This window comes from Pantherophis guttatus, chromosome 4 (assembly GCF_059756535.1).
Source record: "Pantherophis guttatus breed Tessera chromosome 4, ASM5975653v1, whole genome shotgun sequence".
Taxonomy (NCBI): Eukaryota; Metazoa; Chordata; class Lepidosauria; order Squamata; family Colubridae; genus Pantherophis; species Pantherophis guttatus.
In genome coordinates, this window is record NC_142066.1 from 13,853,511 (window position 1) to 13,873,235 (window position 19,725).

The following is a 19,725-nucleotide window of genomic DNA, read 5'->3' on the forward strand; positions in this document are numbered from 1 at the left end:
AAGTTGTTCCATTGATTGATTGTTCTAACTGTCAGGAAATGTCTCCTTAGTTCTAGCTTGCTTCTCTCCTTGTTTAGTTTCCATCCACCGCTTCTTGTCCTGCCTTCTGATGCTTCGGAGAAGAGGTTGACCCCTTTTTGTGATTTGATGTGACAGCATCTCAAATTGGTGAGCCTAGTGGCGCAGTGGACTTAAGTGCTGCTAAAGTAGCACTTAGTTGCCAGCTGCCTGCAATTACTGCAAGTTCAAATCTCACCAGGCTCAAGGTTGATTCAGCCTTCCATCCTTTCGAGATAGGTAAAATGAGGACCCGGATTGTGGGGGCAATAAGCTGACTTTGTATAAAAAAAAAAGAACACCGCTTAGGGGGAGCCGAAAGCCCTACTAAGCAGGTATATATAAAAGTATGAAGGCTATTGCTTAATGCATTGTAAGCCGCCCTGAGTCTCCGGAGAAGGGCGGCATATAAATCGAACTAACAAATAAAATATAAAATAAAATAAAATAAAATAAAATAAAATAAAATAAAATAAAATAAAATAAAATAAAATAAAATAAAATAAAATAAAATAAAATAAAATAATAAAATAAAATAAAATAAAATAAAATAAAATAATAAAATAAAATAAAATAAAATAAAATAAAATAAAACAAAATAAAACAAAATAAAATAAAATAATAAAATAAAATAAAATAAAATAAAATAATAAAATAAAATAAAATAAAATAAAAAATAATAATAAAATAAAATAAAATAAAATAAAATAATAAAATAAAATAAAATAAAATAATAAAATAAAATAATAAAATAAATAAATATTGGAACCCTGCTATCATGTCAACCCTAGTCCTTCTTGTCATTAAACTAGACACACCCAATTCCTGCGACTTTTCTTTGTATGCTTTAGCCTTTAGTCTAAAAACTTCACACATTCGATTAGATTTTCTAGGCATTCTGTACAGTGCTAGCTTTTCAACACATTGCCAGTAACACATATATTTTAGCACAATCGTCATTGACACAATTTCCAGCATTTGCTAACCCTTGTAGTCCCTATTTCTATGTAATTACTTTATGTACCATGACTACATTTGGGGTTTAATCAGAGCAAGCATTCCTGAAGGTGTTACTAACCAAGCTGTTTTCATTGCCCCTTCCGTTCTAGCAACGGATTGCAAAAGGTCTGAGAAGCTAAAATAAGAATTCCTTAACAAGATGCTAAATTTTGAGGGGAAGGGGGGTCTTTTGACCCCTCCTTCAATTGGAAGGAACAGGTTTGCCCTGGCTATTAAGACCCAGAGAAGGTTCCACAAAGCTAAGGGCTGAGTGCTATTGTAAAGAAACCAAATAAATTATTTGGTTTCTTTACAATAACCATCAAATCTATTATATAATGTCGGCCTGTAATTTGCCGCTAAGAAGACAATTGATAGATTATAAAGTCAAAATCAACAAGCCAATACAAACAGCAGGTCACATCATATTCCAAGTTTTTGGGGTGAGTTTAGAATAGAATAACAGAATTGGAAGGGATCTTGGAGGTCTTCTAGTCCAACCCCCTGCTTAGGCAGGAAACCCTACACCGCTTCAGACAAAGGGTTATCCAACATCTTCTTAAAAACTTCCAATGTTGGAGCATTGACAACTTCTGGAGGCAAGTTGTTCCTCTGATTAATTGTTCTCACTGTCAGGAAATTTCTCCTTAGTTCTAAGTTGCTTCACTCCTTGATTAATTTCCACCCGTTGCTTCTTGTCCTACTCTCAGGTGCTTTGGAGAATAGCTTGACTCCCTCTTCTTTGTGGCAGACCCTGAGATACTGGAACACTGCTATCATGTCTCGCCTAGTCCTTCTTTTCATTAAGTGAGTTTGGTTCCCTTCGTGTTTTACCAAGGACCGTTTAAATTTTTCGAGCCCTATTTATAACTCAGCATCTGCAGAAACCTCCCGGCCGGCTCACTTCCTTTTTAAGTCGGTGTGGTGAACAAAGATAAGGAAACCAAACTGAATTAAATCTATTTTACCCGGGCGTCAAGTATGTTAACTTTGCACGGATGCAATAATGAATTAAATTTACTGGCAACATTTTAAAAAGCCCTGAGGGAATATCATGTAAGCAAATTTACCAGACTTGAGTTCCAAGTTAGAGGGTCTATTTAAAATCCCGGAGAGCTGGTTGCAGAAGTGGAAGGAATAAGACGTTGGGTTGAGATGAGAAGGTGGACTTGAGCGCAGCAATACGTAAAATGACTTCTGGTTCTTACTCAAGGGGGAAAAAAATTCTCTTTCCTCTTATGAGTTCAGGCTGCTGTCTGGCATTTCGTAAAACCATGCTTCTTCATTGGTGCTTACATATGCCCATCGTGGCTTCCCTCTTCTCCAGATTGGTTCCTGTTTTGCGGTCGCGATGCCTTCGTTTCAGGATTGGCTCAGGCTTGAAGACCCTCTTCTTATGCAAATCTGACATACTGAAATACCGTTGGACTTGCGTGGCAATCATTTGACAGGCCACGACATTGGGCCCTCCTACATAGCTAGATGCTGCCTTGGGTTTGCATCATTTAGCGACCGTTCCAAGTTACAATGGCGCTGGAGAAAAGTGACTGATGACGGCCTTTCGTTGCAGCGTTCCCCATTGGTCACGAGATCAAAATTCAGACGTTTGCCACATCACTCATATTTATGACGCTGGTTGCAGTGTCCTGGGGATCATGTGATCCCGTTTTGCGACCTTCTGGCGAGCAACGTCAATGGGGAAGCCAGATTCATTTAATGGCCGTGTTACTTACTTAACTGAGGTGATTCGCTTAACCCAGTGTGGCAAGAAAGGTCCTAAAATGGGGCAAAACTCACTTGACAACAGAAATTCGGGGCTCAATGGTGGTCGTAAGTCAAGGACTACCTGTGTCTTTGGCCTCGTATTCTACGTTTTCACCAACCTCTTTACTTATTAGCCATGTGCTCTATTAGCAAGACATAACGGAACAGGTAAATTGCTAATATTTATATATGATATATTTATATTTATTAAATTTTTATACCGCCCCCTCTCCCAAAGGACTCGGGGCGGTGAACAGCCAAGATTAAAAAACATACAATATAAACATTAAAATACATTTAAAACAAAATTAAATCCAAAATGGCTCCCCAATTTAAAACGCCTTACCCATAACCCTATAATTAAAACAAATTTAAAATTTCCACATTAAAAGGGGGAAGATTTAGGCCAGGCCAGCTTGATGAAATAGAAGAGTCTTAAGCGCGCGGCGGAAGGTGCGCAGATCTGGGATCCTCCTTATCTCCGGGGGGAGCTCGTTCCAGATAGTGGGTGCCCCCACAGAGAAGGCTCTCCGACAGCCGACATTGTTTGGCCAACGGCACCTGGAGGAGCCCCTCTCTATGGGAGCGTACTGGCCGGTGGGAGGCTATTGGTGGTAGCAGGCAGTCCCGTAAGTAACCAGGTCCTAAGCCATGGAGTGCTCTAAAGGTGATAACCAAAACCTTGAAGCACACTCAGAAGACCACCGGGAGCCAGTGCAGCTCGCGCAGGAGAGGTGTTACATGGGAACTCCACATCGCTCCCATAACCACCCACGCAGCCGCACTCTGCGCCAGTTGGAGCCTCCAAGTGCTTCTCAAGGGGAGCCCCATGTAGAGAGCGTTACAATAGTCCAGGCGGGAGGTGACAAGGGCATGAATGACTGTGCGTAGGGAGTCCCGATCTAGAAAGGGACGCAACTGGCGGATCAGGCGAACCTGATGAAAAATCCTCCCGGTTACGGCCGTCAAGTGCTCTTCTAAAGACAGCCGTGAATCCAGGAGGACACCCAAGTTGCGAGCCCTATCCGTGGGGGCCAATGATTCACCCCCAATAGTCAGCGATGGCACCAGCTGACTATATCGGGACGTCAGAAACCACAGCCACTTGGTCTTGGATGGGTTGAGCCTGAGCCTGTTCCTCCCCATCCAGATCCGTACGGCCTCCAGGCACTGGGACATCACTTCAAGGGCATCGTTGGGGTGGTCTGGGCGAATATCATATAAAAGTCCATCAACATATATATAAAATTCCCCCAGGTGTCCAACATTCTTTGGAACAATTCAATATTCTTTCCAAATATTTCTCTCGACTCCCCTACAACCAGACTATCGATAAAAAAAGTCCTTCTATTCTTATCCCTCTGGCCAGAGTCGCTCGATAGCAAGGCGGGCAGCACATAAATTTAATAAATAAAGATTATGTATTGTCCCAAAGGTGCTTTTTTCAGGAGGCAACTGGACTTCCTTGTTTTTTTTTCTTTTGAAGACATTTCGCTTCTCATCCCAGAAGCTTCTTCAGCTCTGACTGGATGGTAGGGAATGGAAGGATTTATATTCCTTGCAGACAGCTGGTCGTTTGCATCCTTTCAGAGGGTCGTTGAAGCACTTGGTGGTTTACCTGTGTCCGCAGGGTCATCTAAGTGATGCTCCTGGTTACTGTAGTCTGCAATTTTTTTCCTCTGGAAAGCCATTCCTACTCCCACACCATTCCAAGGGTGTTCTATAACTATTCACATTAGGCTGCATTACTATTACTATTAATCTTCTCATCGTTCCGATCACCCATCTCCTCCCACTTATGACTGTAACTTTGTTGCTTGTATCCTTACGATTTATATTGTTTCGTTGAATCATTGATTCGATTGCTTATTTGTACCCTATGACTATCACTAAGGTGTTGTACCTTATGATTCTTGATGAATGTATCTTGTCTTTTTATGTACACTGAGAGCATATGCACCAAAGGCGAATTCCTTGTGTGTCCAATTATCCACCCCAGGCCCTTTAGGAAAATAGCTGGCAGAGGACCTTTCTGGATCGTCCCTTTCTGGATCGGGACTCCCTACGCACGGTCACTCAGGCACTGGTCACTTCCCGCCTGGACTACTGCAATGCTCTCTACATGGGGCTCCCCTTGGGGTGCACCCGGAGGCTCCAGCTGGTCCAGAATGCGGCTGCGCAGGGGATTATGGGAGCAACAGGGCGCTCCCATGTGACACCTCTCCTGCGCGAGCTGCACTGGCTCCCGGTGGTCTTCCGGGTGCGCTTCAAGGTGTTGGTGACCACCTTTAAAGCACTCCATGGCTTAGGGCCGGGGTATCTACGAGACCGCCTTCTACTGCCAATAGCTTCCCACCGGCCAGTACGCTCGCACAGAGAGGGCCTCCTCAGGGTGCCGTCCGCCAGACAATGTCGGCTGGCGACCCCCAGGGGGACAACCTTCTCTGTGGTGGCACCCGCTCTCTGGAACGACCTCCCCCCAGAGATACGCACGATACCAGACCTCCAGACTTTTTGTCGGGCCCGGAAAACTCATTTATTTCACCTAGCGGGGCTGGCTTGATCCCATCCGTTCGGTTTTAATTTGAAAATGGTTTTAATTGGGTTGTTTTAAATTGTGGGCCGAAATTATTTAATTACCTTTTAAACTGTTTTTTAAATTTTGTATGCTCTGTTTTATCTCGGCTGTTCACCGCCCCGAGTCCTGCTGGAGAAGGGCGGTATACAAATCAAATCAAATCAATAAAAAATAAAATAAATATTTTCGGGGCGGCCCCGCAGGCCAGATCTAAGCACCCCATCGGCCGGATCCAGCCCGCATGCCTTGAGTTAAATAGACACATTTAGCTTTAAAAGGAGCTGTGGTGGCGCAGCAGTTAAAATGCAGCATTGAAGGCTGATTCTGCCAACTGCCACCAGTTCAATTCTGATCAGCTCAAGGTTGACTCCGCCTTCCAACCTTCCAAGGTGTGTAAAATGAGGACCCAGATTGTTGTGGGCAACAGGCTGACTCTGTAAAACCGCTTAGAGAGGGCTGTAAAAGCACTGTGAAGCGGTATATAAGTTTAAATGCTACTGCTTCCCATCTGCTCCTTCATCTCACCAGGGTCTTTCAGCTTGGAATTTGTTTATTTTATTTTGGGGGGAAAATTTGGTAGTTTTTAACTCTGTGGAAATGTCACCCAGGCTCCTTTGCTGTGAGTTTTATGTTTTATTGGGTCAATGGAAAAAAAAAATTTCTTCCCCTTGTACCAGGAAAGTGTGGTTTCTAGATTTAGATCTAGCACTTGCGTCGAAAAGGGAAGGGAGGTTTTCTGCGGGTTTGAATGAAAAGATGTGCAGATGAGATCATAAAGGGCACGGTAAAAAAAAATCCGAGGAGGACTTGACTTCATAAGCTGGGCTGAACCAGCAATCATATTCAGTGTCTTTGGGACTTTCATGTGGATTAATAAAAATGATCGTTCACAAGTAGGTTTAGCTTGGGACAAATTTCATATGGTTAGAAAAGAGGAAACTATAACCCACATTAGACGAGGAACGGTATTTAATGAGAAACTTATATTATATAGGATAAGTGAGGTCGGATAGACCTAATTGATGTATTAAGGTATATAAGCTGTTCTGTCTTCTCCGGAATATAATATAGAGTTATAGTACCGAATATTTGTTCATTAAGGTACTATATGGAAGTATGTATGTTTATTGTTGTATTGTTTTTTGTCTGTCACTTTATGTTGTGTTGTCTTTTCTTTTTAACTGAAATGTAAATAAAGATGATTTGAAAAAAAAAAAAAATGACCGTTCAGATTTTTTTAAAAACACATCAATTTGGAGGAAGGGGTCACGTAGGAGGGTCTTCCCAGTGGCAAGTTACATTCATAAAAGCATACAGTTGAAACTTATCCGGCTTCGAATTTCTAGCCTTACAAAACAGTTAACTTAAATCAGCAGCCTTCGGCCTCGGGGTGGATTTGATTTAAATCAAGACGATTTAAATCACTAGTAAAAAGGCTTGATTTAAATCGATTTAAATCCTAATTTTTAAAACAGCATCTGTCATCTCTGTCCCGCAGCGGCTCTTCTTCTGACCCGCTGTTGACTCACTGACAGACCCATTCACTTTTAATGGGACGGCTGGTGATGTGACAGTGACACAACAAGGTGAGGGACGTGGCGGGCAGCAGATGAGTGGATGCCCACTAAAAGGCGCTGCCATGATGGATCTGAAACGACAGGTGCTCTTTAATATTATATTTATCAGCTGCTTAGAAGGTTTCACTTTCATTTTTATTTGCTTGCCCTTCCTCCTCACCCTTAAGAACCTGGTGGTACAGATCAGTGGTGGGATTCTACCGGTTCGGTAGTTCTGATGATCAGCTGGGAGCGAACCGGTTCGCCCCGACGATCAGATGGCCAACCCGCCGGCCTGCACTATTTTCCTACCTTTATCTCCTCAGCTGATTCGAGCGGCAGAGCCAATTGCTGCGCGAATCAGCTGTTATTCCTCCGAAGAAACACGGAAGTGAAGATTTCTTCAAACTGCGCGCATGCACAGAGCGCGCGATCACCGAACCAGTTGTTAAACCGGGAGGATCCCACCAATGGCACAGAGGCATTTCTCCTCAAACCATCATAGAGTTTGTAGTGTACATAAGATTTGCAAAACAATGGGATAAAGGACTATTCCTGAACTTCGTTTTATGATTTATCTCATGGTTACTGTGAAATGGTGTGAACGCATCAATGCAGGGCAGGTTATCTCAGCTTGCAGAGCTTGGGTTCATTGAACGAGTTTACCAAAAATGTAAATATTGCAAAACATATAGCCTCATGCTACGTAACTAAGCTCCATTCCATGCTGAATAAACTAAATTATTAATGTATCTTAAACAGAAAACTATCTTTAGATAGATTTTTACTCCAAAAGCGTTTTATTAAAGGGTCATGCCATGTCAAGTGTTCTGGGGGGGGGGGGCGGGTTGTCCCTGCTCGACCATCACGGATTTCAATGAAATTTTGTGCAAACATGCACACATGTCCTCAATGAACATTGGTAAAGCATTACATGTGCCGATGCAACACTTGCGGAGAAAAAGTCATTTGTGTGACCCCCCATACCGCAGCCTTCTACAGTATGACTCTGAGGTTCCAGCAAACTTTGAGACATAGTATCTCCGGCAATGTTTTGTTGAGAGAAACAAAACTTGGCCATCTTGTACAAGTTCTTGTGCTCTATTATACAAAATGATATCTCGGTGCCTCGAAGCCATGCGGATCTGGATGGGGAGAAACAGGCTCCGACTCAACCCTTCCAAGACTGAGTGGCTGTGGCTGCCGGCATCCCGATATAGTCAGCTGATACCATCGCTGACTATTGGGGGCGAGTCATTGGCCCCCACGGAGAGGGTGTCCTCCTGGACACGCGACTGTCTTTAGAAGAGCATATGACGGCTGTGGCCAGGGAAGCTTTCTATCAGGTTTGCCTGATTCGCCAGTTGCGACCCTTTCTGGATCAGGACTCCTTATGCACAGTCACTCATGCCCTCGTCACTTCCCGTCTGGACTACTGTAATGCTCTCTACATGGGGCTCCCCTTGAGGTGCACACGGAGGCTCCAACTGATCCAAAATGCAGCTGCGCGGGTGATATTGGGAGTGACATGGCGCTCATATGTAACACCTCTCCTACGCGAGCTCCTGATGGCATCTCTCCTGCACTGCCTCCTGATGGTCTTCCGAGTGCGCTTCAAGATGTTGGTTCTTACCTTTAAAGTGCTCCATGGCTTAGGACCTGGGTACCTACGAGACCACCTTCTGCAACCGATAACCTCCCACCAACCAGTACGCTCCCACAGGGTGGGCCTCCTCAGGGTGCTGTCACTAAAGCAATGTCGACTGGTGGTTCCCAGGGGAAGAGCCTTTTCTGTGGGGGCACCTACCCTTTGGAACAGGATACCCCCAGGGATACGAATGATCCCAGATCTCCGTACTTTCCGTCATGCACTTAAGACCTTTCTGTTTCACCAAGCCGGGCTAGCATAAATTTCTTCTAATTGTTCTAAATTTTTATGCTGAAGATGCTTAACTGATGAGCCAAATTGGTTTAATTATTTTAAATTGCTTTATTTCACATTTTATATGTATGTTATTTTGACTGTTCACCGCCCCGAGTCTTTCGGGAGAAGGGCGGTATAAAAATTAAATAAATAAATAAATAAATAAAAATAATGAAAACATTCCCATGAGCGATCTCCATCTAGATCATTTGGAGCAAAGTTGGCCGAAAATATTGCGGGCAGTTCTCTGAAATCAGAGCACTTGACAATGGCATGACTCTAAAATAAATTTGATAAAAAATTTTAAAAATCCGATTTAAATTTTTTTAAAAAAATCTGATTTAATTTTTTTTAAAAATCAGATTTTTTTTTAATTTCTTTTTTTAAATCATTGATTTTTTTTTTTTACCCACCCTGTTCGGCATGCAAATAATTTTGCGGTACCCTAAACTACAAATAGTCCATTGGACTCCCAAGTCCGATCATGCAGCAGAGCCCGTCCCGCCCCGCCATTCCGCGCGCAAGTCCGTGCAAGGAAAACACCGGCCCGGTTGCCATCTCACCTCAGCCCCTGACAGGAAAGGGTGGGTCGTCCCCGTGATAGCCAGGTAATTCTCATTTCCCCCGGGGAACTTAGGAGAGAAAGGAAAACATCAGTCAATCAAGTTTCTCTTCCCTTTTATCTTAAACCAGCAATACAATACAGGAGCGGCTGGGATAAAGCCACAATATTTGTGTAGCTAGAAGTTGATGAAATCTATTGCAGTTTTAGAGCTGAATTCATTGCCTTTTTCTCGAAGGAGGGGGGGGAGTCAGATGGTGATGCAGGGTTTTTCGTGGCCGCTTTACAAAAGTAAATGCTTAACGCATTGTAAGCCACCCTGAGTCTCCGGAGAAGGGCGGCATATAAATCAAATTAAAAAAAAAAAAAAAGTGTCAATTGGGACACTGAGACAGGGGTTCCACAATGTTAAAAGACTTGCGGACTTCAACTCCCAGAATTCCTCAGCTAACCATGCTGGCTGAGGAATTCTGGGAGTTGAAGTCCGCCCCAAGTCTTTAACGTTGTCAAATTTGGGGACCCTTGCACTAAGAGACGAAACCAACAAACCAGACATTAGGTGGAACCACACTGTGGTTTGCTTGTCTTTGGTAAAACATGAGAACCAGCTATCTTGGTCTAGAGGTCGGGTTTAGCATGACAGATGAAACGAGCCTACCCAACTCTGACTTATTCTAACAAACCAGGTTTAACGATACGATGACAGCGTGATGTGGAACACAGGGTGATGTGGAACACAAGGACTGATTCAAGGTGTTAGTCATCATCTTTAAAGCGCTCCATGGCTTAGGACCTGGGTACCTACGAGACCATCTTTTGCCACCAATAGCCTCCCACCAACCAGTTCGTTCTCACAGGGAGGGACTACTCAGGGTACCGTCAGTCAAATTATGCCGACTGGCGACTCCCAGGGGGAGGGCCTTCTCTGTGGGGGCTCCAACCCTTTGGAACGAACTGCCCCCAGAGATACGAAATATTTATTTATTTATTTATTTATTTATTTATTTATTTATTTATTTATTTTATTTTATTTTATTTTATTTTATTTTATTTTATTTGTTGAATTTGTATACCGCCCTACTCCCGAAGGACTCAGGGCGGTGAACAGCCATAGAATAAAACATATAAATACAAAATTTAAAATAGATTAAAACGAATTAAATAATTTGGCTGAACAAATTTAAAACCCCAATAATTTAAAACCAGATTTAAAATTTCCATTTAAAAAGGGGAAAGACTTAGGTCAGGCTGGCTTGATGAAAGAGGAAAGTCTTGAGCGCGTGACGGAAGGTACGCAGATCCGGGATCCTCCGTATCTCCGGGGGGAGCTCGTTCCAGATAGTAGGTGCCCCCACAGAGAAGGCTCTCCCCCTGGGGGCCGCCAGTCGACATTGTTTGGCCGACGGCACCCAGAGGAGCCCCTCTCTATGGGAGCATACTGGTTGGTGGGAGGCTATTGGTGGTAGCAGGCAGTCCCGTAAATAACCAGGTCCTAAGCCATGGAGCGCTCTAAAGGTGATCTCCATGCTTCTGCTGTGCCCTCAAGACCCTGATGTTCCAACAGGAGGGGCTAAACATATTAACATGTGAATGATTTTTTAAAATGTTATCTAATTCTGGGTTTTATTTAATTGGCCAAACTAAGTAATAATTTTAATTAGCAATTTTATGATGTTTGTGTGTCTATATTTTTCTTGGCTGTACACTGCCTTGAGTCCTATGGGAGAAAGGCGGTATAGAAATATAAATAATAATAATAATAATAATAATAATAATAATAATAATAATAATAATAATAATAGGAGCATTGACAACTTTCTTCTTTTAACGAGCCCATAATCCCTTGCGGGAGCTGAGCATTTACTGGCCAGATGCCCTTCCTATCGCCAGTGTGGAGTTTTGTTCAGCAGATATATTTTCATTGTGCCCCGAGAGAGAAATATCTGCCTCTATCTAGCATCGAACTCACAGCCTCCTGATTGGGAGGCGAGAGCTCCACCTCTAGGCCACCGCACCACTCGGGAGCATTGACAACTGAACGTGGGAAAAAAATAGTCTGAAGGATGAATCATGGCAACTGGATCCAAATTGGTCCAGCTGCCATGCTTCGACCTTCAGACAACCTTCAGAACATCTCTTGCCTGGATGATTTGAGAATCTTCAACGGAAATGATACTCCTTTGTTAAGTTGCCGTCTTTCAACCGTTTGGAAAGTGTGAGTCATGAAACACCATAGAGCAGAGTTAGTACGATTCTCTACTCGCGGTCTGGCTGGGTCAGGAGGTCTTTCTCTTATCACAAGCCTCGGGGGAACGTTGCCGTGTTGGAAAGTTTGGCTCGGCCAGGTGGGATTTTATAATGCATGGACATTTTGTGGAGGTAGAGGACAGGTAGTCCCAAAGGTGCTTTTTTTCAGGAGGCACTGGACTTGTTTTTCTTTTCTCTTTGAAGACGTTTCGCTTCTCATCCAAAGAAGCTTCTTCACCTCTGACAGGATAGTGGGGAACGGAAGGATTTCTGTTCCTTGCAGACGGCTGGGCATTTGCATCCTTTTAGGGGGTCGTTGAAGCACTTGGGAGTTTATCTGGGTCCTCGGGGTCACCCGAGTCGTGTTCCTGGACCCTGTAGTCTGCGATTTCCAGAGGAACTTGTTGGATGAGAAGCGAAAAGTCTTCAGAAGAAAAATAAAAACAAGAAAAGTCCAGTTGCCTCCTGAAAAAAAGCACCTTTTTTGGGGACAACCGTGACCTGGATGACTGAAAATCTCTACAGACATTTTAGAAGACAGGTGTATCATCTTTACAGCACTTGCTCATTTCCGCAGGAAGCATCAATTGAGCACCGATTCCAGAGATCCAAAGCATTGGATCAAAGGAAAGGGAAGGGAAGGAAAGGAAAAGGAAAGAAAAAGAAAGGAAGGGAAGGAAAAGGAAGAGAAAGAAGGGAAGGGAAAGGAAAGGAAGGGAAAGAGGGAAGGGAAGGGGAAAGGAAAGGAAGAGGGAAGGGAAGGGGAAAGAGAGGGAAGGGAAGGGGAAAGGAAAGGAAGGGAAGGGAAAGGAAGGGAAGGGAAAGGGAAGGGGAAAGGAAAGGAAGAGGGAAAGGAAGGGAAGGGTAGGAAAGGAAGAGGGAAGGGAAAGGAAGGGATGGGGAAGGGGAAGGGGAAAGGAAAGGAAGAGGGAAGGGAAGGGGAAGGGAAAGGAAAGAAAGGGAAAGGGAAGGGGAAAGGAAAGGAAGAGGGAAAGGAAGGGAAGGGTAGGAAAGGAAGAGGGAAGGGAAAGGAAGGGATGGGGAAGGGAAGGGGAAGAGGGAAGGAAAGGAAGAGGGAAGGGAAGGAAGAGGGAAGGGAAGGAAAGGGAAGGAAAATGAAAGGAAGGGAAGGAAAAGGGAAGGAAAAGGAAGAGAAAGAAGGGAAGGGAAAGGAAAGGAAAGGAAGGGAAAGAGGGAAGGGAAGGGGAAAGGAAAGGAAGAGGGAAGGGGAAAGGAAAGGAAGAGGGAAAGGAAGGGAAGGGTAGGAAAGGAAGAGGGAAGGGAAAGGAAGGGATGGGGAAGGGAAGGGGAAGGGAAAGAGGGAAGGAAAGGAAGAGGGAAGGGAAGGAAAGCAAAGGAAAGGAAGGGAAGGAAAAGAAGGGAAGGGAAATGAAAGGAAGGGAAAGAGGTAAGGGAAGGGGAAGGGAAAGGAAGGGAAGGGTAAGAAAGGAAAGGAAGAGGGAAGGGAAAGGAAGGGATGGGGAAGGGAAAGGAAAGGAAGGGAAGGAAAAGGAGAGAGAGAAAAGAAGAAGAGAAAGGAAGGGGAGGGAAGGAAAGGAAAGGAAAGGAAAGGAAAGGAAAGGAAAGGAAAGGAAAGGAAAGGAAAGGAAAGGAAAGGAAAGGAAAGGAAAGGAAAGGAAAGGAAAGGAAAAAAAGGTAGAGCAAGAAACGGTCACCGTCGACAGGACCAGGTAAGGATTTAACTGTGAGCCTTCTTGGAGTCAGCAATGTTCAGATGCCTTTTGAGGCTTTACATGTTTTTGTTCCTGGGGTTCTTCACATGTCAGAGGTAGCGCTTAGTTTTCAAGCGATTAAATAAATGACAATTTATCTTATCTGGGCGAGGCAACCCATATTTATGATGTCGGTCAGAAATATTCTACAGGAGACCTGGGCGTTTTACAGCCCCTGAGTCACATCCAGCCCTTTGGCTGCCCCTTGTCTGGCCCACGTGGATTGATTTTACTTTGAGGGCGACTAGTATATATATATTTTTTCAATTTATGTCCGTGCATGCCCGTGCACTTTCACAGTCCTCTTAGTTCGGCCCTGAACAACAGGACCAGTTTCTCATGTGGTTCCTTGGGAAAATGGATTGCCCGCCCCTGTTCTTTGGCCATGTGTTCTCAACCTTGACAGCTTCTAGATGTATGAACGTCAACTAGAATTATGACAATTATTAGAATAACAGAGTTGGAAGGGACCTTGGAGGTCTTCTAGTCCAACTCCCTGTTCAGGCAGGAAACCTTATACCAGTGATGGTTAACCTTTTTGCAATCGTGTGCCAAAAGCGGGGGAAGCGTGAGGGGGCGCGTGCATGTGTGTGCCCACACCCATAATTATATGCATCACGCCCCCCCACACTCCCCATGCTTTTGGCATGCGATGGAATGGGGATCCCGGTAGGCCCATTTTTTTGCTCTCTCCAGGCTCCAAAGCCTTTCTAGGAGCCTGGGGAGGGCGAAAATGGCCTTCCCCACCCCCAACCCTACCCCGGAAGCCGGAAACAGTCCGTTTGATAGATAGGAGGGAAAAATATGGGCCTGCGGTCCCACCGGAAGTTGGCAAATGGGCCGTTTCTGGGGGGGAGGAGGCCATTTTTGCCCTCCCCAGGCTCCTAGATAGGCTCTGGAGCCTGGGGAGAACAAAAAACAGGCCTTCCCCAACCCCCCAACCCCTCCGGAGGCAGGAAACAGCCTGTTTCCTACTTCTGGTGGGCCCAGAAGGCCCAAAAATCAGCTGGCCGGCACGCACATGCATGTCGGAGCTGAGCACGTGTGCCCACCGATATAGCTCCGCATGCCACCTGTGGCACGCTGCCATAGGTTCGCCTATGCCAACGGCCCTATACCATTTCAGACAAATGGTTATCCAATCTCTTCTTAAAAGCCTCCAGTGTTGGAGCATTTACAACTTCTGAAGGCAAGTTGTTCCACTGATTAATTGTTCTAACTGTCAGGAAATTTCTCCTTAGTTTTAGGTTGCTTCTCTCCTTGATTAGTTTCCACCCGTTGCTTCTTGTCCTGCCCTCAGGTGCTTTGGATCAGGAGTCCCCAACCTTTCGGACCTCAGGGACCACTAAATTCATAATTTTAAATCCCACGGACCACTAATATGATCTGCCTAATGTCCGGCTGGGTGGGCGTGGCTAGGTGGTCATGTGACTGGGTGGGCGTGGCCAACTCGATGTCACTCACATCGAGGGGCACCTCGCCGGCCTCTACTCACCCCTCTCCTGCCAGCCCGAGCTCCTTAGGACCCCAACAGGAAGCAGTTGTTGGAGGTAAGCAGCCCCCACGAGAAAGAGCTGGCAAAACAGCTGGCTCAGTTCAAATTGGATCTGACCAAGAAGGAGGCTCAGCAGAAGCACCTCACTGAGGACTTCGAGCATAGGCTTTCCAAGCAGAGGGAAGACCCACAGGAGTGCAAGACCAGGTACCGGCGCCTGGAGGCTCAGCAGGCTGAGATGGTCAGCCAGTTCCAGGCCACGATGCAGTCCCAGCGGAACGAGGCCCTCCGGCTCTTCGCCACCAGTGGTGCTTCCCCCCCAGCCTTCCCCCAAAGCCCCGCACCAGGAGGCTGAAGCAGACCCAAAGTTGGAATTTCTGCCCCCCTCCGACCCGCACAAAAAGACCCCGAAGGGGGAGACTCTCTGCAGCAACACAAACTTTCATTGCACGTATCCGGCTCAGGGGCCATAGGTTGAGGACCCCCGATTTAGTGCAATATAAAAAAATGCAAATAATTTTTCTGCGGACCACCAAAATTTTCTCACGGACCACCGGTTGGTGACTGCTGCTTTGGAGAATAGCTTGATTCCCTCTTCTTTGTGACAGCCCCCCCGAGATATCAGAACACTGCTATCACGTCGCCTCTAGTCCTTCGTTTCATCGAACTAGACGTCCCCAATTCCAGCAACCGTTCTTCAACTAGAAAGTGAAGTTCATACATCTTCAAGTTCCCAAGGTTGAGAAATGCTGTTCCACAATAACATGAACTGTGCTTCATGCAGTAGGATACTCTATTTTAGCTCAGCTTCATAGATGATCATAGATGTGGAAAGGTTCAAGGTACACTGGGGCTCATAACTCCTCCCTCTCAGAAAAAGTGACACGTGGAAATTCAAGACTGGGGCTCTGGGACTAATATATAACAAAAGGCTACCATATGTTAGCAATGAAACACTCCATTGTGTGCCTGTAGAACTCCTTTTAGGATTAACATAAACCACAAGAGATTTCCCACATATGGAGCCGAGTGCTGTCCATCTTAATTTTAGGGAGTAAAAAGATCCCTGAACAAAATCCATCCAGCTTCTTCTTGTCTGACAGGAAAGTTTAAATATCCAACGTTCTGTCTAAACACCCAATAATCCTGGGAGCATTATCGTAGCAGGAATAGAAAGCTGGATTGCGGTTTTATAAAAACGCAGATAGAACCGAACCAAGGATCGCAGACGTCTTCATACGGAAAGTGTAACCACTGTCACAAAATTCCACCGGAGGTTTAGCCTAATTCCATTGTAGCCTAAAAAGGTTATAAATAGCTCCAGCAAAGGGGGGGGGGGAAATGGCCACAACTGAAAACCACTGAATTTTAATACCACCAAGCTTTCTTTACCATGTTAATTAATAACAGGGGATTGAAATTTCAACATACTCAGTCCGTAATGATTATCCTCCCATTATACTGTATATAGCAGCGATGGCTAACCTTTTTGCCATCGCGTGCCGAAAGCGGGGGGAATGCAGGGTGGTCGCACGTGCACGTGCCCACACCCATAATTCTATGTGCCCTGCCCCCCCTATGCATGTGCGCGTGACCACCCTGTGCTCCCGCCGCTTTTGGCAGGTGATGGCACCGTGGACCCGATAGGCCCATTTTTTGCCCTCCCCAGGTTCCAGAGGCTTTCTGGGAGTCTGGGGAGGGTGAAAACAGCCTTCCTCATCTCACCAGAGGCCAGAAACAGACCATTTGCTGACTTCCGTTGGGCCCAGAAGGCCCGAAAATCAGCTGGCCAGCACGTGCATGCGTGCTGGAGCTCAGCTAGGGCAACGCTCGCGTGCCCACCAATATGGCTCCACGTGCCATCTGTGACACGCGTGCCATAGGTTCGCCATCACGGGTATATAGGATGGCTTCGCTGCCACAGCATATGATTAAGCTACGCTTGGTTCCTGAACATGTTATTCTTATTCTGTGAATCATTATATCCCATCACATTTTTCAGGATAAACTAATTTTTTCCCCCTCTCATTATCTTTTGCCACTTTATGACCATGCCTCTGATCTATGCTCCTTTGATCCAATATAGTTCTTTTTCCTCTATTCTCTTTCCATCAAGTATCCATATCTCATCCCGGCCCTAGTGTTATCTACCCCCAATGAAGGTCACATCAAGGAGGCATAAGGAGGATATTAGTCTCCCAGAACTAATACAGGTAGTCCTTGACTTACAACAGCTCATTTAGTGACCGTTCGGAGTTACAGCACTGGAAAAAGTGACCTACGACCGTTTTTCACACTTAATGTCCTTTGCAGCATCCCCATGGTCACAGGAGTGAAGATGCTTGGCAACTGGCTTATATTTATGACAGTTGCAGTCCCAGGGTCATGTGATTCCTTTGTGTGACCTTCCGACAAAGTCAATGTCAATGGAGAAGTCAATGGAGAAGCCAGATTTACTTATCAACCGTGTTACTAATTTAACAACTTCAGTGATGCACTTAACAAATGTGGCAAGAAAGTTCGTAAAATAGGGCAAAATTCACTTAACAACTGTCTCACAAGTATTGGGCTCAATGGTGGTCATAAGTCGAGGACTACCTGTACTACGCTGACATTATTTTAGCCTTCAAAATGTGACATACCTGGAGCAAGGAGGTGAAAGCTATTAGAGAGACGAACTACTGTGTGCAGCAAGGCACTCCACCATAGCTGTGGGAGAACCTGTTGTCTTCCACATCACCCCCAATAAGAGAATAACAGAGTTGGAAGGGACCTAGTCCAACCCCCTGCTCATGCAGGAAGCTATACCATTTCAGACAAATATTCTAGTTTGTCTAACATGGAGAACTCTAATATATACATTAGAAGACCTCCACCCTAATATATTAGAGTTCACTGTGTTAGTTAGTTAGACAGACAGACACATGATAGATGCTTGATTAGATACATAGATTACTTAGACAGAGACAGACAGACACTGTAGATAGATAGATAGGTAAGATAGGTGATAGATACCGTAGATAGATGGATGATGGGTGAGTGGGTGGGTGGATAGATGGATGATGGGTGAGTGGGTGGGTGGATAGATGGATAAATGGATGGATGGATAGATAGATGACAGATAGACAGACAGATAAGAGAGGATAGATATAGATAAATGACAGATAGAAAGACAGAAGATAGATAAGAGAGAAAAGATAGAGACAGATGATAGAAAGACATACACAGACGATATAGACAGATCACAGATACATACACAGTAGAGAGGCAGACAGACATACAGATAAGAGAGAAGATAGACAGATTACAGAGACACAGAAGATAGACAGATAGATAAGAGAGAGAAGATTGATTGAGACAGATGATAGACATATATAGACACAGATGATATAGACAGATCACAGACAAAGGTAGACAGACTAATAGATAAGAGAGAGAAGATAGATGATAGACACAGAAGATAGACAGATAGATAAGAGTGAGGATAGAGACAGATCACAGACAGAAGATGAGAGAGAAGACAGACAGATGATATAGATACAGATGATATAGACAGATCACAGACAAACTGATAGATAAGGGAGAGAGAAGATAGATGACAGATAGACACAGAAGATAGACAGACAGATAAGAGTGAGGATAGACAGATGATAGACAGACAGACATATATAGACAGATGATATAGCCAGATCACAGACAGACAGAAGATGAGAGAGAAGACAGACAGATGATATAAATACAGATGATATAGACAGATCACAGACAGACTGATAGATAAGAGAGAGAGAAGATAGACGACCGATAGACACAGAAGATAGACAGATAGATAAGAGTGAGGATAGACACAGATGACAGACAGACAGACATATATAGACACAGATGATATAGACAGATCACAGACAGACAGAAGATGAGAGAGAAGACAGATGATATAGATACAGATGATATAGACAGATCACAGACAGACTGATAGATAAGAGAGAGAGAAGATAGATGACCAATAGACACAGAAGATAGACAGATAAGAGTGAGGATAGACAGATGATAGACAGACAGACATATATAGACAGATGATATAGACAGATCACAGACAGACATGATGAGAGAGAAGACAGACAGATGATACAGACATAGATGATATAGACAGATCACAGACTGATAAATAAGAGAGAGAAGATAGATGATAGACACAGAAGATAGACAGATAGATAAGAGGATAGAGACAGATTATAGACAGACCGATATATATAGACATAGATGATATAGACAGATCACAGACAGATGAGAGAGAAGACAGACAGATGATATAGATACAGATGATAGACAGATCAGACAGACTGATAGATAAGAGAGAGAGAAGATAGATGACCGATAGACACAGAAGATAGACAGATGATAGACAGACAGACATATATAGACAGATGATATAGACAGATCACAGAGACATGATGAGAGAGAAGACAGACAGATGATACAGACACAGATGATATAGACAGATCACAGACTGATAAATAAGAGAGAGAAGATAGATGATAGACACAGAAGATAGACAGATAGATAAGAGGATAGAGACAGATTATAGACAGACCGACATATATAGACATAGATGATATAGACAGATCACAGACAGATGAGAGAGAAGACAAACAGATGATATAGATACAGATGATATAGACAGATCAGACAGACTGATAGATAAGAGAGAAGATAGATGACCGATAGACACAGAAGATAGATGATAGACAGACAGACATATATAGACAGATGATATAGACAGATCACAGAGACATGATGAGAGAGAAGACAGACA

The 19,725-nt window shown here is 44.3% G+C and overlaps 1 protein-coding gene across 1 annotated transcript in view; it reads right to left on the reverse strand.

Moving 5' to 3' along the window:
• Positions 1 to 19,725, reverse strand: part of TOX4 (TOX high mobility group box family member 4) — a 39,448-nt gene that overhangs the window by 18,392 nt on the left and 1,331 nt on the right. The window contains exon 2 of the mRNA XM_034427057.3: positions 9,442 to 9,510. Coding sequence (XP_034282948.2) covers positions 9,442 to 9,510 — 69 coding nt within the window. The remainder of the gene's footprint in view (positions 1 to 9,441; positions 9,511 to 19,725) is intronic.